Source organism: Staurois parvus, unplaced genomic scaffold (genome assembly GCF_062004578.1).
Source record: "Staurois parvus isolate SC_StPar_1 unplaced genomic scaffold, SC_StPar_1.0 ptg000283l, whole genome shotgun sequence".
NCBI classification, from domain to species: domain Eukaryota; kingdom Metazoa; phylum Chordata; class Amphibia; order Anura; family Ranidae; genus Staurois; species Staurois parvus.
Genome location: NW_028318079.1, coordinates 1,490,144 through 1,517,825, shown reverse-complemented (window position 1 = coordinate 1,517,825; position 27,682 = coordinate 1,490,144). Strand labels below are relative to the sequence as shown.

The window sequence follows — 27,682 nt, the reverse complement described above, 5'->3', positions numbered from 1 at the left end:
TCTCACTGGCTGACAGCTTGAGAGGAGAGGAGATCCGGTAATCGGCTTTCTGCGGAGGGGACATCTACACTGATGATCAGTGTGCCCTGATGATCAGTGTAGCCCCGGCAGTGCCACCTGTCAGTGTCCATCAGTGCCTTGTGCCAGTGCCCATCAGTGCCACATCAAAGCCACATATCAGTGCCCATCTGAGCTGCCTTTCAGTGTCACCCATCAGTGCCAATCAGTGCCGCCTACCAGTGCCTCCTCATCAGTGCCACCTATCAGTGCCCACCACTGCAGCCTCATTAGCGCACATCAGTGAAGGAGAAAAACCACTTATTTACAAAATTTTATAACAAAAACTAAGAAAAAAAGTTTTGTTTTTCCAAAATTTTAAGTGGTTTTTGGTTTAAGAAAAAATAAAAACCCAGAGGTGATTAAATACCACCAAAATAAAGCTCTGTCACAAAAAAAATGTCATATGGGTACAATGTTGTATGACTGCGCAATTGTCAAAGTGTGACAGCGCTGAAAGCTGGAAATTGGCCTGGGCAGGAAGAGGCCCTGTAGGCTAGTGGTTAAACAGATCCGAAACAAAATGTCCAAATTTGAATCGAATTCTAATCAAATATGAATTGAATGAGAATCAAATTAAAAAATGAAATCGAATTCGAAAACACATTTGAAAAATGTAGTGTGTGTGTGTCCGTGTGTCCATGTTGAGAAATTCAAATTGCCAAAAGAATAAAATAGACTACAAAAGAATAGAGTAAAACAATTGCTCTGCCCTGGCTGTAGACCTCCTTGTATGACTATGGCATCTGATTGTGTTAGTGACAAACTAAGGTTAGCCTGTCAACTGGGAAATAGGAGTAAGGGGGAGCGGAACAGGACACTTTGCCTAAGGGGGCAGGAAGTATAAATCTGACCCTGACTATAGTTAGAGTTACAGTTAGAAAATGCACCCCTCCATTGCAGGATTTCAAAAATGAGCCTGGTTTGCATTATTGTGACAAACTTGGAGAACAGAGAGAGAGCACACAGTACCTGACCTTTGGGGTGTTCATTGAAGTATTTTAGTACATAGGAGCAGAGCAGGATAAAAGTGTGGCAAGACGTGCCAAGAAGACTTTGCAGAATCATGGGATGGAAATGGGGTACAGCAACAAGGGGTAAGTCTGGAGCTAACACTCCAAGGCACAATGAGAGACAAACAACAGGATCACAGAGCAGCAATGTGGCACAGCAAAAGTTAAGTCCAGAGTCCCAGTGCAACAATCCAGGCACAGCAAGGATAAGCAACAGGATCATAGTGTAGGAATATGACACAGCAAAGAATAGACCAGAGCAGGGGCGGACTAACAACTCATGGGGCCCCCGGGCAATAGGGGATCATGGGGCCCCTGTGTCCTTGCCCAAACTCAAAAAAGCCTATAAAAAAAAGGTACCAGGGGCATCTCATGGGGCCCCCTACTGACCCTGGGCCCTCGGGCAGTGCCCGAGTTTCCAAATGGTCAGTCTGCCCCTGAACCAGAGTCACAGAAGCAGCAGCTAGGGATAGGTAGCAATATGGTGCAGCAAAGGTTATGTCTAAGCTCACAGGGTGGCAATGCAGGCACAACAAGGAGAGAAAGGTAGCAAGGGCACTGGGCAGTAATATGACAGAAGACTCACGCTGTAGACATCCACAGTCCCAGCCTACTGGTTTTACAGAATTATCAGTGATCTGCGTCCGAGGTATGACAAAGATGCAGCCTGCAGTATCTGTATCAAGAGGAGAACAGAAAACACATGTTGCTCACTTGCTCAAAGTCGAATATGACGACCAGAAATGGATCACATACAGATAATTACTTTTATAGTGGCAGCACAGACCACATGGAGAAGCACATGAATTTGTTTTAGAGAGTTACCATTACTAGCAAATAGGATATTAAAACAGAGAAAGTCAATGTCTGAATACACACAAAATTGAACAAAGTATAAACCAAGTGTAAATTAATAAAAACATTATTATGTAAGGTGCCAACTTGGACAAGTGATATTAGTGTGAAGCTGCCCCTAATATAGTGAAATGGCCACTGTGATGTCAGAGTATAATAACATAGGTAGACGCACATATACTGTATATATACATATAAGTGAAATAATGTGCACTTGGTGGGGGACTGATATCTCTATAAGCCCCTATAGTAGAACCAATGGAATTTGCATAGATATCTCAATGTGCAAACTATATTCCCATATTCTATACAGATATCAGAACAAATATATCAAATACGTTTACATAAAAGTCCATGAGATAAAGTGACAGTCCTTATAGCTGTACAGGACAAGGAAAAAAAGTGACTTGAATCTTCACCACGTGCTAACAGAAATAAAAAGGTTGCTCACTCACCAGATCTTTTTACCCCAATTAAGGTGGTGAAACCAGCCATAGTGAGGACACCAAGGGACAGGTAAGTGACTGTATTTTAAAAGTCAGCAGATACAGTTTTGTAGCTGCTGACTTATTTTTTTTTTTAGGTAGAACTCCGCTTCAAGTGGCCCTTACACTTCAAAAGGTGGACCCTGGTTTAAAATGACATGCATGTATACGTGTTTATAAATGCCCGATCAATAGATCTAAATGTAGATAATCACATACCTGTGTGAATGAGGCCACCGCCCAGGTCTGGAGCAGCGCTCACCCTCCGGACAATGTGTTCACCACATGGACCTCAACTAATTACTTTAAATTGACTAAAATAAACTCACCAGGCTGTACCTTCCACACTGACACAAATAAAAATGGATTCTGAACTTCAGGACATTGCATGCTTCCCCCGTCCCACATAGAGGGCTGCACTCCATCACACACACACCTGGGTACAATCAGTGCCCTTGTCATTCCCTAATAGGACACTAGAGGGCGGCAGCGCTCAATGATTGGTAAACCATTCCTATGCATTGAACACGCGGCCGCTACAGAGAAAAAAAACTAGAGGACCGCTGAGAGCTAACAAACTGTCTGCATGCCGGGCGGCAGGGCGCCGTGTAAAGCAATGGAGAGTGGTCTACAGAAAAATGGCGACCACACCTACTGTATTAAACAAATATACACATGTAATTTCCAGACACATTTTTTTTCAATTGTACTGATAATGAGCGTTGAATGTTCCAGGGAGGCGGATTAAAAGATTAAAAAGAAATTGTTTAGTTGTTCAGGTCGGAGGTGGTGGCGCGCTTCCTCCTGGTTGCCATGGTGACGCCTGGACGCGGAAGCGGTTGGAGGGGTGATGGCTGGCGGAGAGGAGCCGGGCTGGTGATTGGCAGGTGACAGATAAGGGGGGGAGGATGATGCTGAAGAAGCTGAATGACAACTTTATTGAACAAACAGAGGGGCACTGCTGACTTTTCTGTGCTAAAATACATGGTGTGTGGGTGTCATCCTGATCCTCTGGATTCTGGGTTTCCTAAAGGTGACCATATACTATACAATGTGATTGTACAATCTCCTTCAGATCTACCATCAACTATATAAAAAGGGGGCCTCACTGGATCGTATGGGTTCATTAGGTTGGTAAATCTAAAGGAGATTGTACAATCACATTGTATAGTGTATGGACTGCTTAGGATCTCCCATCAACTATGTAGGACAAGGACCTGCTGGGATACAAACTGAATATATTGTTTCGGTGTGTCCTCATATTACATAGCTTTGGTAGATCTCAAGGAGATTGTACAATCTGATTGTATAGTGTATAGCCAGCTTTAAGGTCACCATACAATCTGGTTATACAATCTGCTTTTATTCTGCCATCATCTATGTAGAACAAGAGCCTCCTTGACTTGATATTAAATGAACAGATTGTGCAGGTCTGTCCTCATATTACATAGTTTTGGTAACACTAAAGGTGACCATACACTATACAATCTGATTGTACAATCTCCTTTACATATTATGTAATGTAAGGCTCCTTTCACACTGACGGTCCAATCAGGTGCGTCTGAAAATCTGACAATCAGTCGAGCTATCCATAGCTCTCTATGGACCGGCGGGTGTCAGCGGACATGTCATCCGATTCTGTGTGCTAAAAACAGACGGTTCGGGTTCCCCATCAGTCTGGCAGATTGGATGGAAAGGCAGTCGGGTGGAGATAGACAGGCAGTCCATTTCCATCTGACCGCCCATAGAGGACAGCGGGCTGTGTCTGTGTCCGCTCTGCAGCAGGGGAGAGGACACAGATATGTCATCCGCTTGCTCAGCGGAGAGATCCCCTGCTTAGCAAATGGATCCGGTGATGGGTCCGCCCCGTCTGAGAGAGGACTAAGGGCATGTCTGAGTTTAATGCTAACTGAATAGATTGTTTAGGTTTGACCTCATATTACATAGTTGATGGTAGATCTAAAGGGGATTGTACAATCAGATTGAGTATGGTCGAGTATGGCCACCCCAAGATCTACCATCAACTATGTAACCACTTAAAGTGTTTCTGAACCCCGGACCCTGCATTCTCTATATCTGGTCTCCCCGGACCCTGCATTTACTATATCCGGTCTCCCCGGACCCTGCATTCACTATATCCGGTCTCCCCGGACCCTGCATTCTCTATATCTGGTCTCCCCGGATCCTGCATTCACTATATCTTGTCTCCCCGGACCCTGCATTCACTATATCTGGTCTCCCCGGACCCTGCATTCACTATATCTGGTCTCCTCGGGTCCTGCATTCACTATATCTGATCTCCCCAAACCCTGCATTCACTATATCTGGTCTCCCCACACCCTGCATTCACTCTATCTGGTCTCCCCGGACCCTGCATTCTTATATCCGGTCTCCCAGGACCCCGCATTCACTATATCTGGTCTCCTCGGGTCCTGCACTCACTATATCTGGTCTCCTCGGGTCCTGCACTCACTATATCTGATCTTCCAGGACCCTGCATTCTCTATATCTGGTCTCCCCGAACCCTGCATTCACTATATGTAGTCTCCCAGGACCCCGCATTCACTATATCTGGTCTCCCCAAACCCTGCATTCACTCTATCTGGTCTCCCAGAACCCTGCATTCTCTATATCTGGTCTCCCACAGTACACACAACATGAAAGTGTAATTATTTTAGTAAATATAAGCTGCTAAATACCTTTTCTCATCAGCAGTTAGAGCAGTCTTGTGACTTCTATCAGAGTCCAGCAGAGCACATGTTAAAGCTTGTAGGAGGAGTTTTCATTCTCCTCTGACTGTCCTATGAGACTGCAGGACCCCTGACCCTCTAGACAGTGCTGATTGGCCCTGTGCTGATCACATGCACTTTCCAAAGAAAAGAAAACTCCCTAGCTATACACACCAAACTGAGCATGTGCAGCTTGCACCCAAGGCTCTGTTCTATCAGCAGATGGATTGGGGACTGTGGAAGAAAGGGATGATCAGAGAAGACAGGGTCAAACATAATTTTTACACAATGCAGACTCTTTAGGTTTCACAGTGAGTATAACAAGTATGCTTTACTGCATATACAGACTGATTGTACTGTTGTGGGTTTAGTAACACTTTAAAAGAAGCCCTCACTCACCTATCTAGATGCTTCTACTGTGAAGAACTAATTCTCAATTATGTATATATATATATAATAATGATGCAGCGCTAATATACAATTTAAATTTCAACAAACATGTATGATAATATATAATAGACAGATCAGATATAAAAAAATGTAAAAAAAATAATATAGTCTAGAAATTAGACATAAAAGTGATCACACAGCAAGACTGGCCCCAATCCAAATGTGGATATATTAAACTTGAACCCCCAAGTCCCTGATAGGACACAATAATAGCAAAAAAATGATGTGAATCCCTACTAGGGATCAGAACAGCACACTATGTGAGACACACATCACACATAAAGTGACTTAAAAGTCCATAAATTAGTGCAGTGATCTTCCTGTTCATGCATGATGTGGATGTCAAAAAACACCCTCAGTGTGATCCCCAACGGAATGGCTAGAATGGCCTCTTACCTCCACTTCATGACCCTGCAGGGCCACAAAGCAAAGAAACTCCTCTAGATGCTCAGAGTAGCCACTCTATCATAAGGATGATGCCAACAGGTAATAATTATTCACCATTCCACTGGACCGGGTTGCAGGCAGCTTAGCACTCTCCTAGGTACCATAAATCATATGCCCATATAACAGAAAGAGAACAAAATCTCCAAAGTGTAATACTGTTTAATGGCATATAAATAAGCCAAAGGTGCACTCACGTGTATAGCTTGCATGGAGGAGAGTCCAGTACATATCAAGGTAGAATCCAATGAGAACAGTATACAGCTTGTAACCAGGTGGAATACAATATGCCAGGTGTACTGCATGAAGAAAAAGCGCTTGTTGGGTATACAAAGATGGCGCCACGACGGAAGTGCGTCACACGTTAGTGCCGTCGACGCGTTGCATCACGTGACCTCGTGACTTCATCAGGATCTGATCTGTCTATTATATTATATATTATCATACATGTTTGTTGAAATTGTATATTAGCGCTGCATCATTATTATACAGTTGCAAGAAAAAGTATGTGAACCCCTTGGGATTACATGGAGTTTTGCATGAATTGGGCATAAAATGTGCTCTGAACGTCATCTATGTCACAACAATAGAAGAACACAGTCTGCTGAACATAATACTACACAAACATTAGATGTTGCCATGGTTTAATTGTTATGACAGATATTGTTGAATATCTGTCATACACTATATTGCCAAAAGTATTGGGGTGCCTGCCTTTACACACACATGAAGTTTAATGGCGTCCCAGTCTTAGTCTGTCATGTTCAATATTGAGTTGGCCCCGCCCTTTGCAGCTATAACAGCTTCAACTCTTCTGGGAAGGCCGTCCACAAGGATTAGGAGTGTGTCTATGGGAAGGTTTGACCATTCTTCCAGAAACGTATTTGTGAGGTCAGGCACTGATGTCGGGGGGAGGAGGCCTGGCTCACAGTGTTCGTTCTAATTTATCCCAAAGGTGTTCTATGGGGTTGAGGTCAGGACTCTGTGCAGGCCAGTCAAGTTCCTCCACCCCAAACTCACTCATGTCTTTATGGACCTTGCTTTGTACACTGGTGTGCAGTCATGTTGGAACAGGAAGGGGCCATCCCCAAACTGTTCCCACAATTTTGGGAGCATGAAATTGTCCAAAATGTCTTGATATGCTAACGCCTTAAGAGTTCTCTTCACTGGAACTAAGGGGCCAAGCCCAACCCCTAAAAAACAACCCCACATCATAATCCCCCCTCCACCAAACTTTACACTTGGCACAATACAGTCAGGCAAGTACTGTTCTCCTGGCAACCGCCAAACCCAGACACGTCTATTGGATTGTCAGACAGAGAAGCGTGATTCGTCACTTCATAGAACATGTCTCCACTGGTCTAGAGTCCAGTGGCGGCGTGCTTTACACCACTGCATCCGATGCTTTGCATTGCACTTGGTGATGTAAGGCTTGGATGCAGCTGCTTGGCCATGAAAACTCATTCCATGAAGCTTTCTACGCACTGTTGTTGTGTTAATCTGAAGGCCACATGAAGTTTGGAGGTCTTTAGCTATTGACTCTGCAGACAGTTGGCGACTTCTGTGCACTGTGTGCTTCAGCATACGCTGACCCCACTCTGTCATTTTATGTGGCCTAACACTTTGTGGCTGAGTTGCTGTTGTTCTCAGTTTCTTCCACTTTGTTATAATACCACTAACAGTTGATAGTGAAATATTTAGTAGCAAGAAAATTTCATGGATGGACTTATTGCACAGATGGCAACCTATCACGGTACCACACTTGAATACACTGAGCTCCTGAGAGCGACCCATTCTTTCACAAATGTTTGTAGAAGCAGTCTGCATGCCTAGGTGCTTGATTTTATACACTTGTGGCCATGGAGGTGATTGGAACACCTGAAGCCAAGGTTTTGGAGGGGTGTCCTAATACTTTTGGCAATATAGTGTATATCATGCAGCACAGTGACTAAGCGGTTAGCACTTTCACCTAGCAGCACTAGGATTGTTGGTTCGAATCCCAACCATGGCACTACCTGACTGGAGTTATCATGTTTTCCCTAAGCCTGCATGGGTTCCTCTTTAGTACTCCAAAGACATGCTGGTAGGTTTATTGGCTCCTATCTAAATTGGCCCTAGTGTATGTTTGAATGTGAGTTAGGGTCCTTAGATTGTAAGCTCCTTGAGCGCAGGGACTGATATGAATGTACAACATTTGTGTAAAGCACTGCGTAATTTGATGGCGCGTTAAGAGTACCTGTAATAATAATATGTCATATGTACTGTTGGTGGGGTTTTTTTTCTCCTTTTTCCTCCCCCCATGGACAGCAATTTAATGACTATTATTATTGTTTTGTTTTTTTCTTTGATGCAGATGATGTGGTGCATGTATTTGTAATACTGTGTGACTCTAAAGCAGTGGTTCTCAACCTTTCTAATGCCGCGACCCCTTAATACAGTTCCTCATGTTGTGGTGACCCCCAACCATAAAATTATTTTCATTGCTACTTCATAACTGTAATTTTGCAGTGGGAGGAATAGTGCCATGTCATTGGTGTCAGTGGAAGGAGTAGTGCCCCATCATTGATGTCAGTGGGATGAATAGTGCCCCATTGTTGGTATCAGTGGGAGGAATAGTGCCCCATCGTTGGTATCAGTGGGAGGAATAGTGCCCCATCACTGATGTCAGTGGGATGAATAGTGCCCCATCACTGGTGTCAGTGGGAGGAATAGTGCCCCATCGTTGGTGTCAGTGGGAGGAATAGTGCCCCATCGTTGGTGTCAGTGGGAGGAATAGTGCCCCATCGTTGGTGTCAGTGGGAGGAATAGTGCCCCATCGTTGGTGTCAGTGGGAGGAATAGTGCCCCATCGTTGGTGTCAGTGGGAGGAATAGTGCCCCATCGTTGGTGTCAGTGGGAGGAATAGTGCCCCATCGTTGGTGTCAGTGGGAGGAATAGTGCCCCATCGTTGGTGTCAGTGGGAGGAATAGTGCCCCATCGTTGGAGTCAGTGGGAGGAATAGTGCCCCATCGTTGGTGTCAGTGGGAGGAATAGTGCCCCATCATTGGTGTCAGTGGGAGGAGTAGTGCCCCATCATTGGTGTCAGTGGGGGGAGTAGTGCCCCATCATTGGTGTCAGTGGGGGGAGTAGTGCTCCATCACTGGTGTCAGTGGGGGGAGTAGTGCCCCATCACTGGTGTCAGTGGGAGGAGTAGTGCTCCATCACTGGTGTCAGTGGGAGGAATAGTGCCACATCATTGGTGTCAGTGGGAGGAATAGTGCCCCATCATTGGTGTCAGTGGGAGGAGTAGTGCCCCATCATTGGTGTCAGTGGGAGGAGTAGTGCCCCATCATCTGTGTCAGTGGGAGGAGTAGTGCCCCATCATTGGTGTCAGTGGGGGGAGTAGTGCCCCATCATTGGTGTCAGTGGGGGGAGTAGTGCCCCATCACTGGTGTCAGTGGGAGGAGTAGTGCTCCATCACTGGTGTCAGTGGGAGGAATAGTGCCACATCATTGGTGTCAGTGGGAGGAATAGTGCCCCATCATTGGTGTCAGTGGGGGGAGTAGTGCCCCATCATTGGTGTCAGTGGGGGGAGTAGTGCCCCATCATTGGTGTCAGTGGGGGGAGTAGTGCCCCATCATTGGTGTCAGTGGGGGGAGTAGTGCCCCATCATTGGTGTCAGTGGGGGGAGTAGTGCCCCATCATTGGTGTCAGTGGGGGGAGTAGTGCCCCATCATTGGTGTCAGTGGGAGGAATAGTGCCCCATCACTGGTGTCAGTGGGGGGAGTAGTGCCCCATCACTGGTGTCAGTGGGAGTAGTGCCCCATCACTGGTGTCAGTGGGAGGAATAGTGCCACATCATTGGTGTCAGTGGGAGGAATAGTGGCCCATCATTGGTGTCAGTGTGGTGGAGGGGAGAATAGTGCCCCATCATTGGGGTCGGGGGGGGGGGGGAAATAGTGTCCCATCGTTGGTGTCAGTGGGGGGAGGAATAGTGCCCCATCATTGGTGTCAGTGGGAGGAATAGTGCCCCATCATTGATGTCAGTGTGGTGGAGGGGAGAATAGTGCCCCATTGTTGGGGTCAGGGGGGGGGGGAAATAGTGCCCCATCGTTGGTGTTAGTGGGGGGAGGAATAGTGCCCCATCGTTGGTGTCAGTGGGGGGAGGAATAGTGCCCCATCGTTGGTGTCAGTGGGGGGAGGAATAGTGCCCCATCGTTGGTGTCAGTGGGGGGAGGAATAGTGCCCCATCGTTGGTGTCAGTGGGGGGAGGAATAGTGCCACATCGTTGGTGTCAGTGGGGGGAGGAATAGTGCCACATCGTTGGTGTCAGTGGGGGGAGGAATAGTGCCACATCGTTGGTGTCAGTGGGGGGAGGAATAGTGCCCCATCGTTGGTGTCAGTTGGGGGAGGAATAGTGCCCCATCGTTGGTGTCAGTGGGGGGAGGAATAGTGCCCCATCGTTGGTGTCAGTGGGGGGAGGAATAGTGCCCCATCGTTGGTGTCAGTGGGGGGAGGAATAGTGCCCCATCGTTGGTGTCAGTGGGGGGAGGAATAGTGCCCCATCGTTGGTATTAGTGACACAAATGATGGGGCACTATTCCTCCCACTGACACCAATGATACTTACCTTGCTGACCCCTGCTCCAGCCTGGGCTCGCTCTCTCACTTACCTGTCAGCTGTCTTCCTTCTCTGGCCGCTCTCCTCTTCACTTGCTCCGGCAGCTCCCTCGGTCTTCTTTGATGTACGCGCGCTGCCGCTCGGCTCCTCCTCTCCAAGCTCCACCTCCTCGCCGGTGATTGGCCGCCTGTGTGCCTCTCCTGAGCTACAGTTCCGGTAGCCAATCAGCGGCGAGGAGGCGGAGCTGCTGAGCGATCCCGGAGGTGTGGCCAGGTGACAGCAGCGTATCATCCCGCCCACACATCGCCGGAGACTGCAGCGGTGTCTCGGTTCCTAAGACCATCGGAAATATGTGTTTTCCGATGGTCTTAGGCGACCCCTGGGAAATGGTCGTTCGACCCCCAAAGGGGTCGCGACCCCCAGGTTGAGAACCGCTGCTCTAAAGGAACTTCTTTTTGATTATATTTCTACATAAAACATGTACATACTCTTTGATTTAGTCCTGCAGAAGTAAACAATCCGCAAAACGCGTAGCTATCCAAGGATTGAGCATCTATTGATTTTTTTATTGTACTCTTTTATATGATTTTGTTGTATGCTTTTAATGATTATGTAATAAAAGATGTGAATTTTACAGCATTAGATATATACCTGGTTGTCATCCTTGACAGCCCCTTTTCTTTTAATATGCTCTCTATTAGTGTCACCATTTCCACCTAGTCCAATCAGAGAATGCTTTGCATTCATTGAGAAAAAAAATGCAAGGTGTTCTGACTGATGACATGCTGAGCGAGCGACCTCCTGTGTTCAGTATGTAGCAGGGCCGCCACTCAACACAGGACCTGGAAGACAGTGGCTATCATTGTATTAGCAGTGACTAAATCAGGGATTCAACAAATCCTTTTCGTGATAAAACATATAAATCCCCCATAAAACCCAAAATAAAATCTACAAATATAATCAATTTATACAATCAAAATAAATGTTAATCACTTAAACTTAAAAATTGTGTTCAATTAAATTCACTCCCAGTTATGTCTCAAAATCACAAAATAAAATTCCATAAAATAAAACAAAATAAAATCCCAATGTGTCCAAAATCCAAATTCCAAATTTTTCACTTCAATCCAGTTAGAAGGAAATTGATCCTAAATATTCCATGAAAACCTCAAAAAAAAAGGAAAAAGAAAATTCATAGTGTATTATCTTTTTAAATATATGTACTTCATTCTGTGCAAAACACAAAATCACTCTTAAAAAAAAAAAAAACTTGTGCAAGTAATATAAATGTATACTTATTCTCCCACTCCCATAAATCAATAAATAAATAAATAAAACCAAAACGTGAAAAACTCGTGATCACTCCAACCTCTTGTGAATAGTGATACTAGGTACTAGTACCCTCTATAATCCAGCCAAAAGTGATACCAGGTACTATTACCCTCTTGAAGTTATTCTCAAGCATGGGCTAACATAGGGAATCCATATCTTTCAATCCTTCATTTCAGGGGTATTCCTCCAAACTCCTCTTAAAGAAACAAAAGGCTCTTAGGCAGAATCCACATTATAGAAACAAATTTAATCGTAACTTACATTAAAAACAGGAAAATCCAGCTTCCAACATTGCTCTCTCAATGGCTCTGTACTGACTGAACAAACTTTTGGTTTAAACCACATGTATACAACCAACAAAATGGCCGCGGCGACCATTTTTTTTTTTTTTTTTTGGAGGTTTTCATGGAATATTTAGGATCAATTTCCTTCTAACTGGATTGAAGTGAAAAATTTGGAATTTGGATTTTGGACACATTGGGATTTTATTTTGTTTTATTTTATGGAATTTTATTTTGTGATTTTGAGACATAACTGGGAGTGAATTTAATTGAACACAATTTTTAAGTTTAAGTGATTAACTTTTATTTTGATTGTATAAATTGATTATATTTGTAGATTTTATTTTGGGTTTTATGGGGGATTTATATGTTTTATTTGTTGGATTGTATACTTTCTAGGGAGAAAGTGTGACTTTTTGGTGGGAGTGGAAGGGAAGGAGTTTATTGATTGATTAAATCAGGGATTCTCCACTTCCACCAGGATCCCACAGGTATTACATTTGCAAAAGCATTAATACCTGGAATTCAGTTTTGAGCAATATAATTCATATTAGTACCCACCCCCAGCCAGCTGATTGGAACATGCTAAGACAGCCCTAAACTGATGAGGTCACCCTCTGCTCTCTCTTCCTGTATTTATTGAACTTATTATACATTGTCTTTAAAGTAATACAATAATTCTTGTGGCCAATGTGGGAACACACAGTAATAGAAATTAGAAAATGTGTTTTTTCTTTCCAGAAACCTGCGGCAAAAGGATGACTTTGTATACAGCCCGAGAAGAGGAATTGGAAAGACTCCACCAAGTCATGTAGGTTTATTACTCTTTCAGGTTCATTGTCAGCCTTGTGTGCTGAACATGTGTCAGTATCAATGCTGCAAACATATGCCGTGACTGCATCAGATGTGTGTGACTTTGCATGTCTCTGTAGCACATATATACAGTGTAATCTCCGGCAAAGTGTCACATAGTAATCTAAAACAAGAACTCAATCTGTTAAAATGACACTAAACTTTGATCCAAACAAAATAATTTATTCCAGTACGTATCCAGTACTTACCTCCAAGTCCCTTCAGCGAGAAATGCTCTCCGATGTGTCTTTGCATTTTGACTGGAGACTTCCCCGCTATCAAAATACACAGATCAGTGCTGCAGCCTATTGCCAGTTGGTAGATCAACTTCTGTTTGACCACAGTGGTCAAACATGGGTTGAAATTTGTTCGGTACCGGCTGAACTTTGATCCATGTATGACCAGCTTAAAGTGCATGTGAAACCAAACAAATCTAAATAAACTCCCTGTTGGTTTAGCAGCCAGAAGTCTGTTTACAGCCAGCACTGCTGATGATGCTATACTTACCTCAACAGCAGCGAAAAGGTTGAGTCCCAAAGCACCTCTGAAAATCTAACTGTAATCTCAGTGGCCTAAGTTAATAGGCTTTTATTTACATCAGAACCTGCTTATTTCCGCAAACAAAGCATTGATGGCAATGCAAAAGCAACTAGAAGCAGGTTGAAGCAGCTTAGAAGGAGGTAAAATGCAGATTAGAAGGTAGTCCAGTCCAAGTCATATGCAAGTTAGAAGGTGGTCAATTCCAGGTCATATGAAGGTTAGAAGATGATCAACCTCAGATCAAGTGCAGGTTGGAAGGTGGTCTACCACAGCTCTAATGCAGGTTGGAAGGTGGTCTACTCCAGGTCAAATGCAGACTGGAAGGTGGTCAACCTCAGATCATATGCAGGTTAGAAGGTGGTCAACCTCAGGACAGATGCAGGTTGGAAGGTGGTCATCCTCAGGACAGATGCAGGTTGGAAGGTGGTCATCCTCAGGACAGATGCAGGTTGGAAGGTGGTCAACTTCAGGTCAGATGCAGGGTGGAAGATGGTCTACCCCAGCTCAAATACAGGTTAGAAGGTAGTCAACCTCAGGTCAAATGCAGGTTGGAAGGTGGTCAACCTCAGGTCAAATGTAGGTTGGAAGGTGGTCAACTTCAGGTCAAATGCAGGTTGGAAGGTTGTCTACCAAAGGTCAAATGCAGGTTGGAAGCTAGTTTAGCACAAGTCAAATGCAGGTTTGAAGGTGGTCAACCTCAGGTCATATGCAGGTTAGGTGTTCAAATTCAGGGAAAAAGCAGGTTGGAAGGTTGTCAACTTCAGATCGAATGCAGGTTGGAATGTGGTCTACCCTTGGGTAAATGCAGGCTAGAAGGCGGTCTACCCCAGGTCAAATGCAGGTTGGAAGATGGTCTACCCCAGGTCAAATGCAGGTTAAAAGGAGGTCAATCTCAGGTCAGATGCATGTTGAAAGGTGGTCAACCCCAAGTCAAATACAGATTGGAAGCATCTCAAATGCATGTGTAACACCCTGCCAAAAGTGGAGCAAGGATGTTAAAACAAACACAAGATGGCAGTGTCCAAATGCGGGTTGAAAGGTGGTCAACCTCAGGTCAAATGCAGGTTGGAAGGTGGTCAACTTCAGGTAAATACAGGTTGGAAGTTGGTCAACCTCAGATCAAATACAGGTTGGAAGGTGGTCTACCCCAGGGTAAATGCCGGCTGGAAGGTGGTCTACCCCAGGTCAAATGCCGGTTGGAAGGTGTTCTAACCCAGGTCATATGCAGGTTGGAAGGTGGTCAACCTCAGGTCAGATGCAGGGTGAAAGATGGTCTGCCTCAGGTCAAATGCAGGTTAGTAGGTGGTCAACCTCAGATCAAATGCAGGTTGGAAGGTGGTCAACCTCTGATCAAATACAGGTTGGAAGGTGGTCTACCACAGGTCAAATGCAGGTTGGAACAGGGGTGCACTGACAACTCATGGGGCCCCCGGGCAATAGGGGATCATGGGGCCCCTGTGTCCTTGCCCACACTCAAACCACACCCAAAAAAGCCTATGAAAGGTACCAGGGGCATCTCATGGGGCCCCCTACTGACCCCGGGCAGTGCCCGAGTTCCCAAATGGTCAGTCCGCCCCTGGGTTGGAAGCTAATCTACCCCAGGTCAAATGCAGGTTGAAAGGTAGTCAACCTCAGGTCAAATGCCGGTTGGAAGTTGGTCAGCATCAGATCAAATTCAGTTTGGAAGGTGGTCTACCACAGGGTAGATGCATGTTGGAAGGTGGTCCACCCCAGGTCAAATGCAAATTGTAAGTTGGTCAGCATCAGGTCATTAGAAGGTTGGAAAGTGGTCAGCCTCAAGTCAGATACAGGTTGGAAGGTGGTCCACCCCAAGTCAAATGCAGGTTGGAAGGTGGTCTACCCCAGGTCAAATGCAGGTTGGAAGCATCTCAAATGCATGTGTAACACCAAGTGGAGCAAGAATGTTAAAACAAACACAAGATGTCAGTGTCCTGTAGAACAGTGGCATTCACACTCTGTAGAGTGGAACTTCTATGCTGCACCACAGACCTTTTCTAAGGAACAGTATAACAAAGAACTACATTTCCCAGAGGAGCTAGCGTGTGGGCAGAGGTGTATATATATATATGAAAGCCCAGGAGATGAGACATGAAGTGAGAGGGGAGAGATCTGGAGAGAGGAGTGCACTGACTGCGGAAGGACCAGACCAGGCCATGGAAATGGAGAAAGAGAGGGAGGGAGAGTCTTCTGTTCGCTGACCTTGCCGCAATTTGGAGAAGGATAATCTTCTAGCCGGTGACAGGACGGAACGCTGCACGCGGGACCAGAGAATGTGTGGAGGCCTTATCGAAGGAGAGAGAAAGACTGCCAGAATTTGCCAGACGCCATCCCTCGTATGAGAGAGTCCCAATTGTTGTCAAGAACAGGGAACACTGACACCTGCTCCACCTTTGCTACTTTCCTGCACACAGTTGTGGACATTGCATATAGGTGTTAGAAGTTGCAGCCTAGTTCCTTCAGCCGCTATTGTGTACACTAAGCACAGCCTTATCATCAGAACTGATAACAGGACAGTTGGTCCACAGGCCGAACCACCTCCGTGTCACCATCATCATCAATTCACCCTGCTAAGGAGGCCTTTTCCCTATTGTGCCAAAGTCCTGTAGCCCAAAGAAGAGTTGCCCTGTGCCAACAACCACTTTTACCAGACTGGCCACTTGTGCTTTAGATTCGCTAGTGACTAGTGCCTTAAAGGAACATTACATCTGTAAAATTGCTGCTTGCAGAGGAAGTGTTATTCTTCCCTCTCTTTATTACACTGTTCCACAGAGAGTTACAGTTCACACTTCTTTTCACTGTGTTCCAACTGGGCCTCATAACACGTGCAAAGGACTCTTCATTGCCTTTAAAGAACATTCTTGGTAAAGAGCTTTTCTTTATTGCAGGCTATCTGCTTGCCATCAGGTCCTGAGGGCCCAAAGTGAGCTAGTCTACCTGTGCGATAGTCCTAGCTGCTCACTGGGGACTGTAAGGCCACCTCAGGTTGAAGATATCTATATTCTTGGGGTCCTAGAGGAGTAGAGGAGCATTTTTTAAGTGTGCTAAATGAAATATAATGTAGACTATAGATACATCTTTGTACATCTTTTTCTTCTACTCTTCTTTCCCTTAGACTTGATGAAAAGAATAAACTGATTGAAGAGATGAAGATTCATAGTGAGGGGATTGGAAAGGATAGCCAAGCTTCAGAGACAGCACATAACAGAAATCAGAAGCTTCTGAAAGTAAGTTCTACCCAACAAAGGTTCTTCATGTGTACCAAAACCTGTAGGCTCACCCCTTGCTGACTCTCAGCATGGAGAGTTGGAAGAAAAACCAATAAGACTTGCACATACCCTACTTTTAATGGCGAATTCAAGCTATGTTGGTTTCCCAGTTTACAATTTATTACAAGTGAGCTCTTCTAAAGGGTGTATTGATGTTGAATATGAAGATTTAGTCTGCTGTCTCTTGAGGGATGCTACTGAAAGGAAGATTCTCACTTGCCTCTTATTAAGGGCATGCCTGAAATGTGCACAATTCCATATTTATGTATTAATTGTCTCACTGCTGATTATAAGAAACAAAAAAAAATTTCTGCAATACTTACCATTATTTGGGAGCTGTCCCCCACAGTTCTTCTTTTCCACCACAAGATGCTCTCAGTTTTTAGGGTTGAATGATGCTTGGTGTCACCACAGCGCTCTGCTTTCACAGTGTAAAGATGCAGAGAGCCAGGGCCGCTGATAGGAGGGTAGAGCCAGCGCTCCTGTAGTGGGCCCCAGTCCCATCAGTTCAGCAGGGGGATTGATGGCAGAGAGGGGACCCATTAAATACCTTTGGGTGCATGCACAATAATCGCACGGACCGTAGCTCCCAGGGAGGCCAGATGGGGCCCCATGATTTCTGATGGCAACCCTGCAGAGAACAGCAATGATATCATCACATCAGCACTGCCCCCTGCATCAATGAGGACTGCTCACCACTGCAGAAGATCCATGGAGGACTCCTGAAGTCATCTAGAAAAGGTAAGTATACCAGATGAAGGTTAGGATTTAAATACAATGCTATACTGACATTATTTAAGCTCACTGTCAAGTATATTTTTTGGATGATAAACACCTAAGCCAGTCCATTGTTTATGTGATTTTCTTTCCTTCCATCACGGGTGGAAGGAAATAAAATCGCTCACATCCCTCCTGCAGTGCTATTGTGCTCTGCTGGTGGGGGGACGCAGGCAGCCTTCCCGTCCGGCAGAATGCAATGATTACTGCTAGCGGCTATAACATGCAGAAATATCTGGCAGATTGGTTGTAGTCGATAGATCGACTTTGGTACAGTCAGCCTGCCCATACATGGATCTAAATTCTGCAGGTCCCTGCGGAACCAGCCAAATTTCGTTCCATGTATGGTCAGCTTAAGAGAGAAGACCCCTTAAAATCATATCTGCACTATTGTTATATTTGCATAAGTAAACATAGAGTGTAAACTCAACTAAATAAATAAAGGATATTTACACTCAAGAACAAAAACTGGAATGTATTGCTGTGGACCATTCCTAAAATGGTGGCTCCCTTTTATTTGTTAAGCTAAAGATCATTTCTGCAAGTACAGCAAAATACCTGTTGATCCTGCCAGAAATCTTGTGCCCTGAAATGTGGTTTATCCATGCCTTTTTATTCCACTGCGGGCATGGTACTACTCATTTCTATTGTTGGTGCTACTTGTTTCTTTTTTAAACAATTGATATCTGAATTGATATTTCAGAATATGTTATCATCGTTCCTAGCTATCATCTCTGAACTACAGAGCCCCCCCCCCCTTATAAAATGGAGATGTGGAGCTGTTTGTAGTAAAAATCAGGAGAGCAGCCTAGGGTGACAACATTGCTCCTCTATATCTACAGTACAGTTGGTGAGTGTTGTCACCCTAGGACAGGAAGTATGGTAATGACAAGAGTAGTAGGTGAAAACAAAGGGGAAAATCTTGAAAAAGAAAACTAATGCAATATATTGAATGGTTGTTTTGTGGGTTTAGATACACTTTAATGTATTGCCAAAAGGTTGAGGGTATTAAGCTGCGGTGTCAAATGGAAAATGTGTATAAAACAGTAAATGCATATGTATTTTAAATATGTATTTCAATTATGTATTTTTGCTGTTTGGCTGAAGTTTTTCATGAAAGCGCATCTAACCCCAAAACAAAAAAAATATGATGCAGCTTACCAGTCATTAAAGCCAAGCTCCAAGCAAATAAAAATGATCTGTTGCAGTAGGGCTGTGCCCACACGGCAAGGGCTGTTTGCTCTTTTTGTCTAGGGGGGAGAAGAAGCAGTTTTACTTACCCAATCCTCCGCTCCCCCAGCAGACGGCGCTCCCTCATGATCCAGCAGTGGTTTGTCCCTCTGCATCCTCACATTGAGAGCAGGGCTGTGGATCATGGATGGACAAGAGTTTTGTCTCCCCATACTGTGTGCATCAGTAGAAACACACAGCCCTGTAGCCTAGGATGACAAGGCAGTCCCCTGCTCCTCCCCTCATCTCTCCAAGTTATTAGACTGGATTCATACTGCACTGTCCACTGTTAACTCTTTTCTGTTAAGACTGGAACTTCAGGGAAGCAGCACTGAGAGAGCCGGCAGCATGGGAAGTTGTAAACTGCTGGGATTAATATTTTAAGAAACTGCTTACAGATAATGTACTTTCTAATTTAACTACATTATTTCCTCTTAATATTTCAGGATTTTCAAACATCAGTGAAAAATCTAAAACGAAGAGTACGGGTTGATCCCGATCCCTCACTTGCTAAGCTAGAGGTTGGTAAACAGCAGCATACATTATCTAAAGCAAACATGTCACTATTTTTAAAGAGACACTGTCACCTTGCCCATTGCGAAAGGACTCAGCAAAGGGCCCTTCTTGGCCCGTTTTTTCTCACATTGACTGAACTTCCTCTTCCCTCGCAGTCAGCAGCACTAGCTACTCTTTCAAATACGGGGTACATGTGGTCTTCTTCTTTTGCAGCCAATTGCTAGGACAGAAAACTATCACATTGACCGAGGCTAGCTGGCACAGAGGAAGGAACAGTGACACAATGCAGGCAAAGTGAGTATAATGGGATTGGGGCATGCAGGGCAAAGTGACCGTGTCTCTTTAAATCCAAGAACAAGATTGACAGGTGGCCTGCTATTACCTATATTAACCCCAAAATACTTCCTCCGTGTGTCCAGAGCGAAAATTGGGGAGACACTTTCACTAGCACAACTTTTTAATTTGGGTCAGGAAAGCATGGAAAATATAGCCAGCTGGGACAAAAATGACACAAAACAGTAAAATGGGGAAGGGTTAGAACCTCTGTTAATAGTTACTCTCTGGGGTTGATTTACTAAAACTGCATAGTGCAAAATCTGGTGCAGCTCTGCATAGAAACTAATCAGCTTCCAGTTTTGTTTTGTTTTTTTCAAAGCTTAATTGGACAAGTTGAAGTTAGAAGCTGATTGGCAACAGCAGCCTTTCTCAACGAGGGTGCCTTGGGGTTTCTTCAGGGGTGCCTTGGCAAAATGTCCAAAAATTGCCCAAAACTTGTATACAAGCCAGTGGGTGGAACAAGCCTGCCTTTTAGTTACACAAGCCACAGGTTTTCATTGTGCACCATTACGACTTTGTAGCCACCAGTGTCCTGACAACCAATTACGTCATCAGTTGATAAGGAGGATGTCAGCTGCCTGCACAGCATCCTAGTGTGACCCTCCCCTGCCCCCTCTCCATCAGTGCTGGGGTCACATTAGCTCAGTGATGGAGTAAAACAGAGGCAGAAAAGAAACATTGGAATACTAGTCAGTACCAGTGTGCAGAAGTGTATTTGCTTTGGAAGAATAAATCACCTCTAATGTTGGGTGTCCTACATGTGTGGATGTTGCTGCGTTATATACAACTATTAGAATAGTTTTTCACATTTTAGAATGGGGTGCCTCAAGACTCTCCATAATTTTAAAGGGTGCCTTGACTGAATATAAGTATACAGTATGTGAACCCTCACCTTGTAAAACAACCCATGCAGTTTAAAATAGAAATAAAAGACAAAACATTTGTGTATAGATATAAAATAATTATAAATACCTTTTTTCTGTTTTTTTTTTAAGTGATCACATTCCCTCTGTTCTTGCATAAGGAGTTTATAGAGGAGGAAGAACAGCAGCAAACTGAACTTCCCAGTAATTGGCTGTGCAGTGGGGGTGCATGTCAAATCTGATCATTGGAGGAGAGCAGACTGAGTTCCCAGCACAGCTAGAAAACTGACCACTCTGTGCTCTCATGCCTAGTGTGGTCAGTTTTTAGTAGTGAAGTAGTGGGACAGGCAGGAACACCAGGGATTTCACACAAAAGGTGCAACACAAAGAGAACAATATACTTTTTCATACAAGTACATGGTACAGCAAGCACATATCAGGTATATGAAAAGTTGGGTTGACGTATCCTTTACGTTTTGGATAGATTTGAGAAGGGTCTGTCAAGTGTTTTTGCGGTCTGCTGTGTCCTGATTGGGGTATTCACCCATCTATTTGTAATAGAAGCCATTGTCATCAAGAAAGTGAGGAGAAATCCAAAATTTTAAAGTTGTCGCCAGAACAAGAGGGAAGAGCAGGTCTTCCAATGGGGGCACTGTCGAAGAGTGGAATTTCCCTCACTTTGGGAGATTTCCTCAAACTTCTTCTTGTGCCTCTGGGACAGGAAAGGATATCTCTGACACAGGACACTCTGGTGTCCTTTTATCATGCAGCGATAAATGACCGCTGCTCAGTTCTCCGGCATTCTCAGAGGAAACAGTTCTCCTCTGAATGCTTTTTTATGAAGCGGTGCAGATCACTTCTCCGAATGAAGGGAGAAGCGATCTACAAACGCTTTGAACGCTAGAAAACGTCTGCTGTTACTATAACCTCGTGAGATTACAGTAAGAGATCAGTCAAACACACAGTTTACTAAGCAGCTGTAAATTACCTCTGCTTTGTTTGTGGTTCCCCCGATTCTCCACCTCTGGGCTGGAGAATCTGGAGGGAGAATTTTCATACAGATCACCAGTGAAGGGCTGACATCGCTCCTTCATACACTGGCCGTCTGTGTGGTGAGATGATCAGCAGAGAACATGTTCTCCGCTAATCATCTCTGTTTCCTAAACCACTAATGATCTGAGATCAACAATGATTCTCAGTGTCGCCGCTGATCTGTTTCATAAAAGGACACCAGAAAGCATAAAAAAAAACTGATGGATTTGAACCCTTCCCTACCATAAAGCTACAATAATGGTTGTAGACTGTGTCACTAAACCCAGGACCCTGCATTCACTATATCTGGTCTCCCACAGTACACAGAACATGGACATGCAATTATTTTAGTAAATATAAACTGCTAAATACCTTTTCTCATTAGCAGTTAGAGCAGACTTCTATCAGTGTCCAGCAGAGCACTGATTAAAGCTTGTAGGAGGAGTTTTCATTCTCTCCTGATTGTCCTTTGAGGCTGCAGGACCCCTTTTTGTTCTTCATGAGTCTCTTTAAAGTGGACCTTCACTCTCCCAACCTACTTTCTTTAATCTCACCACTTAACCCCCTCCTCTCTCAGAATCAGACTTTCTTTTATCTTTCATTCTTTTTCTGGGGAGAACACTCCCTGCACTTCCTGGATTCTTGGCAAAAAAATTAAATTCACAATAGCCCACAGACTCCAGGGATACTCGTGTTCCACATCCCAGGAGGCCTTGGGGTACTCGGGGTATGCACATGCACTGTCAGGTGTCATTGGTGGGCGGCTATCTCTGCCTGGTTCCTGCAGCCAGCTCCCTGATGGCATGCCATGGCGCATGCTCATCATCGGAGGTATAGTTTTAAGAACCTGGAAGACACAGCTGATAATATCAGAGAAGAATCTATTGGCGTGAAACTGGGTGCTGGTTTTTAAGTATGCTTTTTGTGGATAACTTCATGAAAAAGTTAAGTGGGGCAAAATGGGGGAGGGGAGTAAGTCCCCCTTCACACTGATGCTGTGCAGGGCACTGCATTTGATTCAGAAACGAATTGTGCTGCGTTCCTGTTCTAATCACATGAGAATCTTTGCAGTGTGATTTCAGCCCATTCATTTTGTATGGATCAAATCGCACCGCACCCGCACAAAAAAGGTGCATGCACCTCTTTTTTGCCGCACTGGAATCAGCCAATCCTGCACAGCATCAGTGTGAACTGGGACTTAAGTTGCTCTTTAATGGCGGCTTCACACTGCCCTGCGGCACTTTGCACCGCAGCGCAGTGTACCCACAGTTTTGTGCGGGTTAGCAGCGCTTTGCGTAGACTTCTATTATGTCTTGCAGTTTTGGTGTGCGTTCTGAAAGCACACTAAAAGTCCTACATGCTTTCAGAAAACACACCAAAACCACAGGACATAATGAAAATCTATGGCAAAGCACAATTAACCAGCAGAAAACTGCGGGTACACTGCGTTGCGGCAAAAGAGCAGTGGCTTAATGTGAAGCCGCACTAAATTAGACTGCTGCTCTCTCCAGAAGAAGCTTGTAAGCAGAATAGCCTTCCCAATGTTAAACATTGCTCACTTGTTGTGTTACAGAACCAGTACTGGGCATCTGTGGAAGAAGAACTTCCCAAGTGGGAACTGTTTCTACTGGGAAAAGCTCAACAACCTTTTGGTGTAAAGCAAAACTACAATTCAAAGACGAAGCTGAGACTTTCCCACACTATGGAGGCTCCAAAGAAAAAGAATCTTCCTCCTTCTGGCTTCAGTTCAAACACCTTCCCAAGGGTTGGTCTGAGTTAGAGACATGAACTGGGAAATGGAGAGCTGGTTTCACGGGATGGAACTCCGCTCCATGACAACTACAAGACATGAAAACGTTATGTCATCCCCGGTGATGGGCATATCTTAAAGTGAACCTGTAGTTTTCTAGGGAAAATTTACTAAAACAGACCCAATCATCAGGTAAAATCATAGAAAAATTAAGTATTTTAAAGGATTACTTCCAGCATGCTTCATTTCCATAAACTTTTTTTATGGACTTGTAATTTGCCAGTGAACTTGTTAGAAGATTTGACTGCTCCAGGAGAGTCAATTCCCCAGCACAGAATACTAGCTCTTTGGGGTTGGAGATCACTCTGGACCAGGGGCGGACTGACAACTCATGGGGCCCCCGGGCAATAGGGGATCCTAGGGCCCCTGTATCCTTGCCCAAACTCAAAAAAGCCTATGAAAAAGGTACCAGGGGAATCTCATGGGGCTCCCTACTGACCCTGGGCCCTCGGGCAGTGCCCGAGTTTCCAAATGGTCAGTCTGCCCCCGCTCTGGACTGACTCAATCAGTCGTTGGTCAGAGAGTAGGTGATGATAGGAGCGAGTTGGAAGAATTTCTGCCCAGCTTAAAAAGGAGAGCCATTTTTTGGGGGCTTGGGCTGCTACCTCTGGATAATTGCAAGCGGTCACAGCTGGGTGCCCACAGTTAAGATGCCAGCTTTGGGGACAGAAGATGGCAGGTGAACCTGGCTGGGGTGAACACACCGTTGGACCATGTCAACAGGTGAGTGGCTGTTTTTAAAAAGTCAGCAGCTATCAGTTTTATCTTTTTTAGCTGCTGATTTTAAGTAACTGCTTTAAGTATTTATTCCCTATGATCATCAGCACCATCTAGTAGCCATAATGTGGTATTTTCCTGGTTCTGTGGGTGACATTTATCAAGCAAATCAGTTACATGATTAGTCACAAATCAGGCTCCGTCTCCTTCAGCAGTTTCCGTGATAGGTGTACAGACCTGTGTGTCTGTTTTCCTGGGCAGCCAAGTGCATCAGTTTGCAAAGTTCAAAGTTGGATTTCCATTCTAAACAGATGTATAATTAAGAAGTGACCAGGGTCAGGTTTCATTAATTCGCAAGGGCAGACTTTAGAGTAGCCAAAGGAGGAAGTCATAACTTCTATAACTTTGTAATAAATCTGTCTCGCTGCTCTTGTTTAGCATTGCTTTGCCTTGCGACAGTATTGATAAATGTCCCCCCACTCTATCCTGTATGAATGAATAACATTCGATCAGGATAGAAAATACCTAGTACTAGTCAATTTTGCCCACAGAATGAATATACATGCAGCTTCACAGGACAAATAGTGCCAATTGTTTATAAATACACCTCTGAATGTATGTGTTTTGCATTAAAGCTCATCTGAACCCAAAGACAAAAGTAATACTGTATATTTCAACTTTCTATTTCTTAGATGTGTTTGGCTGCATTTCTTTTCTTTTTTCAGCGTTTTTCTTCTTTATTTTCACTTGGTGATCCTGTCACTACCACTCACTCGTCTTAGGGTGACAACATTCACTCTATGGAAGAGCAGCATTGTCACCCTAGACTGCTCTTCTGATTTGGACTACAAACACCTCCCACATCTCCTCATCTCTTTTACATAAAAGGGAGATGTTCCATGGTTCATAGAAGATAGCTGGAAAGGCAGAAAATGTTTTTTTGGATTTCAGGACACTGAATTTGTGTTTGTAGTAGGAACTTTCTAGCACTGAAGGACACTGAATTTCTAGCAGGATCGGGAAGAATTTTTTCTGTGCTTGCAGAAAATATTACTGGCAGGATCACCAGGTGAAATAAAAGGAAGAACCTGAAAAAAAGAAAACTAATGCAATCACCACATGTAACCTCTTGGCGCCAGCCAAACGCAAATGTGCAGCCTCCCAGGGTCTGGGCCTAGATGCCAAGGAACCGCACATTTGCGTTCTATTAAAAAAAACACATGTGCTGAGAGCGCACGCCCTGCATGCTCCCAGCACACATGTTCGGTACTCACGGAAAGGTCCCAATCTCCTCTTTCGATCGGGACCTTTTTTGCCGATCATCTGACTGCCGTGACAGCGAATCACGGCGGTCATATGACCCTAAAACCCCGCCCTGCCTCCCGACTTCTGGAACCCTTAAAGGGACGGGAGGCGCCAAGGGGTTAAGGACAGGTGAGCTAAAGTAGATTACATTTTTTTTATCTTTGAGTTAGATTCATTTTAATGGATCTATTTATAAATGTTTGCACATACAAATCACACAACTTTTCCCAGGGTTTACACATTTTTCTAATTGAATCCAATTAGAAAAATGTGTGAATCGTAGGTGAAAGTTGTGTGAATCTTGTGTGAAGGAATTTTAGAAATGAATACCTATGGCTAAAGTAACACTAAACTCTGCTTTAAAAAAAACAAAACAAAACAAAAAAAAAAAAATTCTATTGCAATATATATGCCTTTTTTTTTTTGCTGTGATCTGCCTTCCTGTTAGAGGGTGGCTACTCTTATTCTCCATGGTCCCACTGTGTAGGAATGTAGCCACCCTCTCTTGCCCATTTCCGATATGGACTATGGGATTTGTAGTGTGCATAGAGTAGTGTATATGATGCAACTACTGTGCACTGCTTGGTTCAAGCAAACATGAGGGGAAAAAGGAGAGACTCAGGAGCTCATGGAGGATGTTACAAGGAGGCAGCAAAACATTTTTCATTTCATAAAAACTACATTAGAGGGCTTTAAAAAAGTGGATGTGTAAGGATTATTGTTGGAGCATACAGATATTGTTTAGTGTCACATGAAGAGGCTGATTTATAAAACAAATTGCTTGAAGATCCATTCTCCCCTCCACATCAGTGCAGTGCAGAAGCATCCCTCACTGTGTTTCCCCTAGGCAAATGTTCTTAGCCTACTAACTGGTTGAATGTTTTTCAGTTCTTTTTCTCTTAACCCGGGTTCACACTTCTGTGATGCAGCATATCGCATGTGATTCGTACATTAACTGCACCGCATTCCTGTGCTAATCACATGTGAATTCTGGGCGGAGCGATTTGTGCCATACATTTTGTATGGCTCAAATCGCACTGCATCCGCACCAAAAAGGTACAGTACCCTTTTTTTTGGTCTACACTAGAATCAGATCGCATGGGTATTCACACCCATGCGATCCGATTCTGAAAATCGCACTGCGTTTTGTGAACTGATTTCATACATACACACCCGCAGGGGTTCACATGAATGGGGTTTGATTGTGATGCGGAGCGGAAATCGCACAGAAACCAGTGCGAATTCCACACAGCATCAGTGTGAACCCAGGCTGAGGATTGAATCTTAGTGGCTATTACATCCAACAGATGAAAGGCAACAGTGAAACTATTACACACATATTACAAATATTATGGGAATTGTTAAAGTGATTTAAAAGGCAGGGGTCTTTTCTTTCATTTAAAAATAAAAAAATATGTCATACTTACCTGCTCTGTGTAATGGTTTTGCACAGAGTAGTCCCGATCCTCCTCCTCTCGGGTCGCTGACACCCCTGGCCCTTCCCTCCTGCCTAGTTCCCCCATAGCAAGCAGCTTGCTATGGGGGCACCCGAGCAGGCTCGCTCCCGAGCCACTGCAATATGCGTCCATTCACACAGGGAGTGTGGCTCGCCCTGCCCCTGCTTTCTCCTCATTGGCTCACTGGCTGTGATGATAGAAGCAGGAATCAATAGCTACCACTGCTGTATCAGCCAATGAGGAGGGAGAGACTCTGGGGCGCTGGGGCTCTCAGGTAAGAGGGAGAGCTGCTGCCCATAGATTGCATGAAGGTTTAAAATCATTCAGCCTTTACAACCACTTTACGTTTGCACCAATGTTGAGACATTCACCCAGCAATTTTTTTTATTAATTGGCCCCTAAGTATGAGGATGAACTTAAAGCAGTATTAAACCCAAAAGCAAACATTTATTATATTGCAGCTTCCCAATTCTTAGATGTGATGGCTGCATTAGTTTTCTTTTTTAGGCTTTCTTTCTTCAATTTTCATCTGATGTTCCAGCAAGTCTGCAGTTTTTCTGAAGCTCAAGCTCTCCAGCAGAATGTATCTGTTTACATGGATGAAGACAATCCACTTAACACTGGCAGGGGTGCGTACGATAATCAGCTTTTATGTATTCCTGTAAAACCTTTATCCCAAGAAGGAAAATAAACTGTTTGCTGTAACTGATTATAAA

At 44.3% G+C, this 27,682-nt stretch overlaps 1 protein-coding gene across 4 annotated transcripts; it reads left to right on the top strand.

Annotated features, from left to right (window-relative positions):
* The first annotated feature begins 3,227 nt into the window (after window positions 1-3,227).
* CEP15 (centrosomal protein 15) lies at window positions 3,228-27,682 on the top strand. Of its 4 annotated transcripts, XR_016313410.1 has the most exons (6): window positions 3,228-3,297; window positions 12,986-13,055; window positions 16,770-16,881; window positions 19,377-19,451; window positions 23,251-23,619; window positions 27,474-27,682. XR_016313410.1 is itself a non-coding variant. In XM_089682034.1 (5 exons), exons 2-5 carry the CDS (start codon window positions 13,003-13,005, stop codon window positions 27,525-27,527), a joined length of 294 nt encoding a protein of 97 aa, XP_089538160.1. In that variant the 5' UTR covers window positions 3,228-3,297; window positions 12,986-13,002; the 3' UTR covers window positions 27,528-27,682. The 4 variants fall into 4 exon arrangements, 3 of the variants coding, with proteins under 3 accessions (XP_089538160.1, XP_089538158.1, XP_089538159.1); XM_089682034.1 differs by lacking the exon at window positions 23,251-23,619; XM_089682032.1 differs by having other exon boundaries at window positions 23,251-27,682.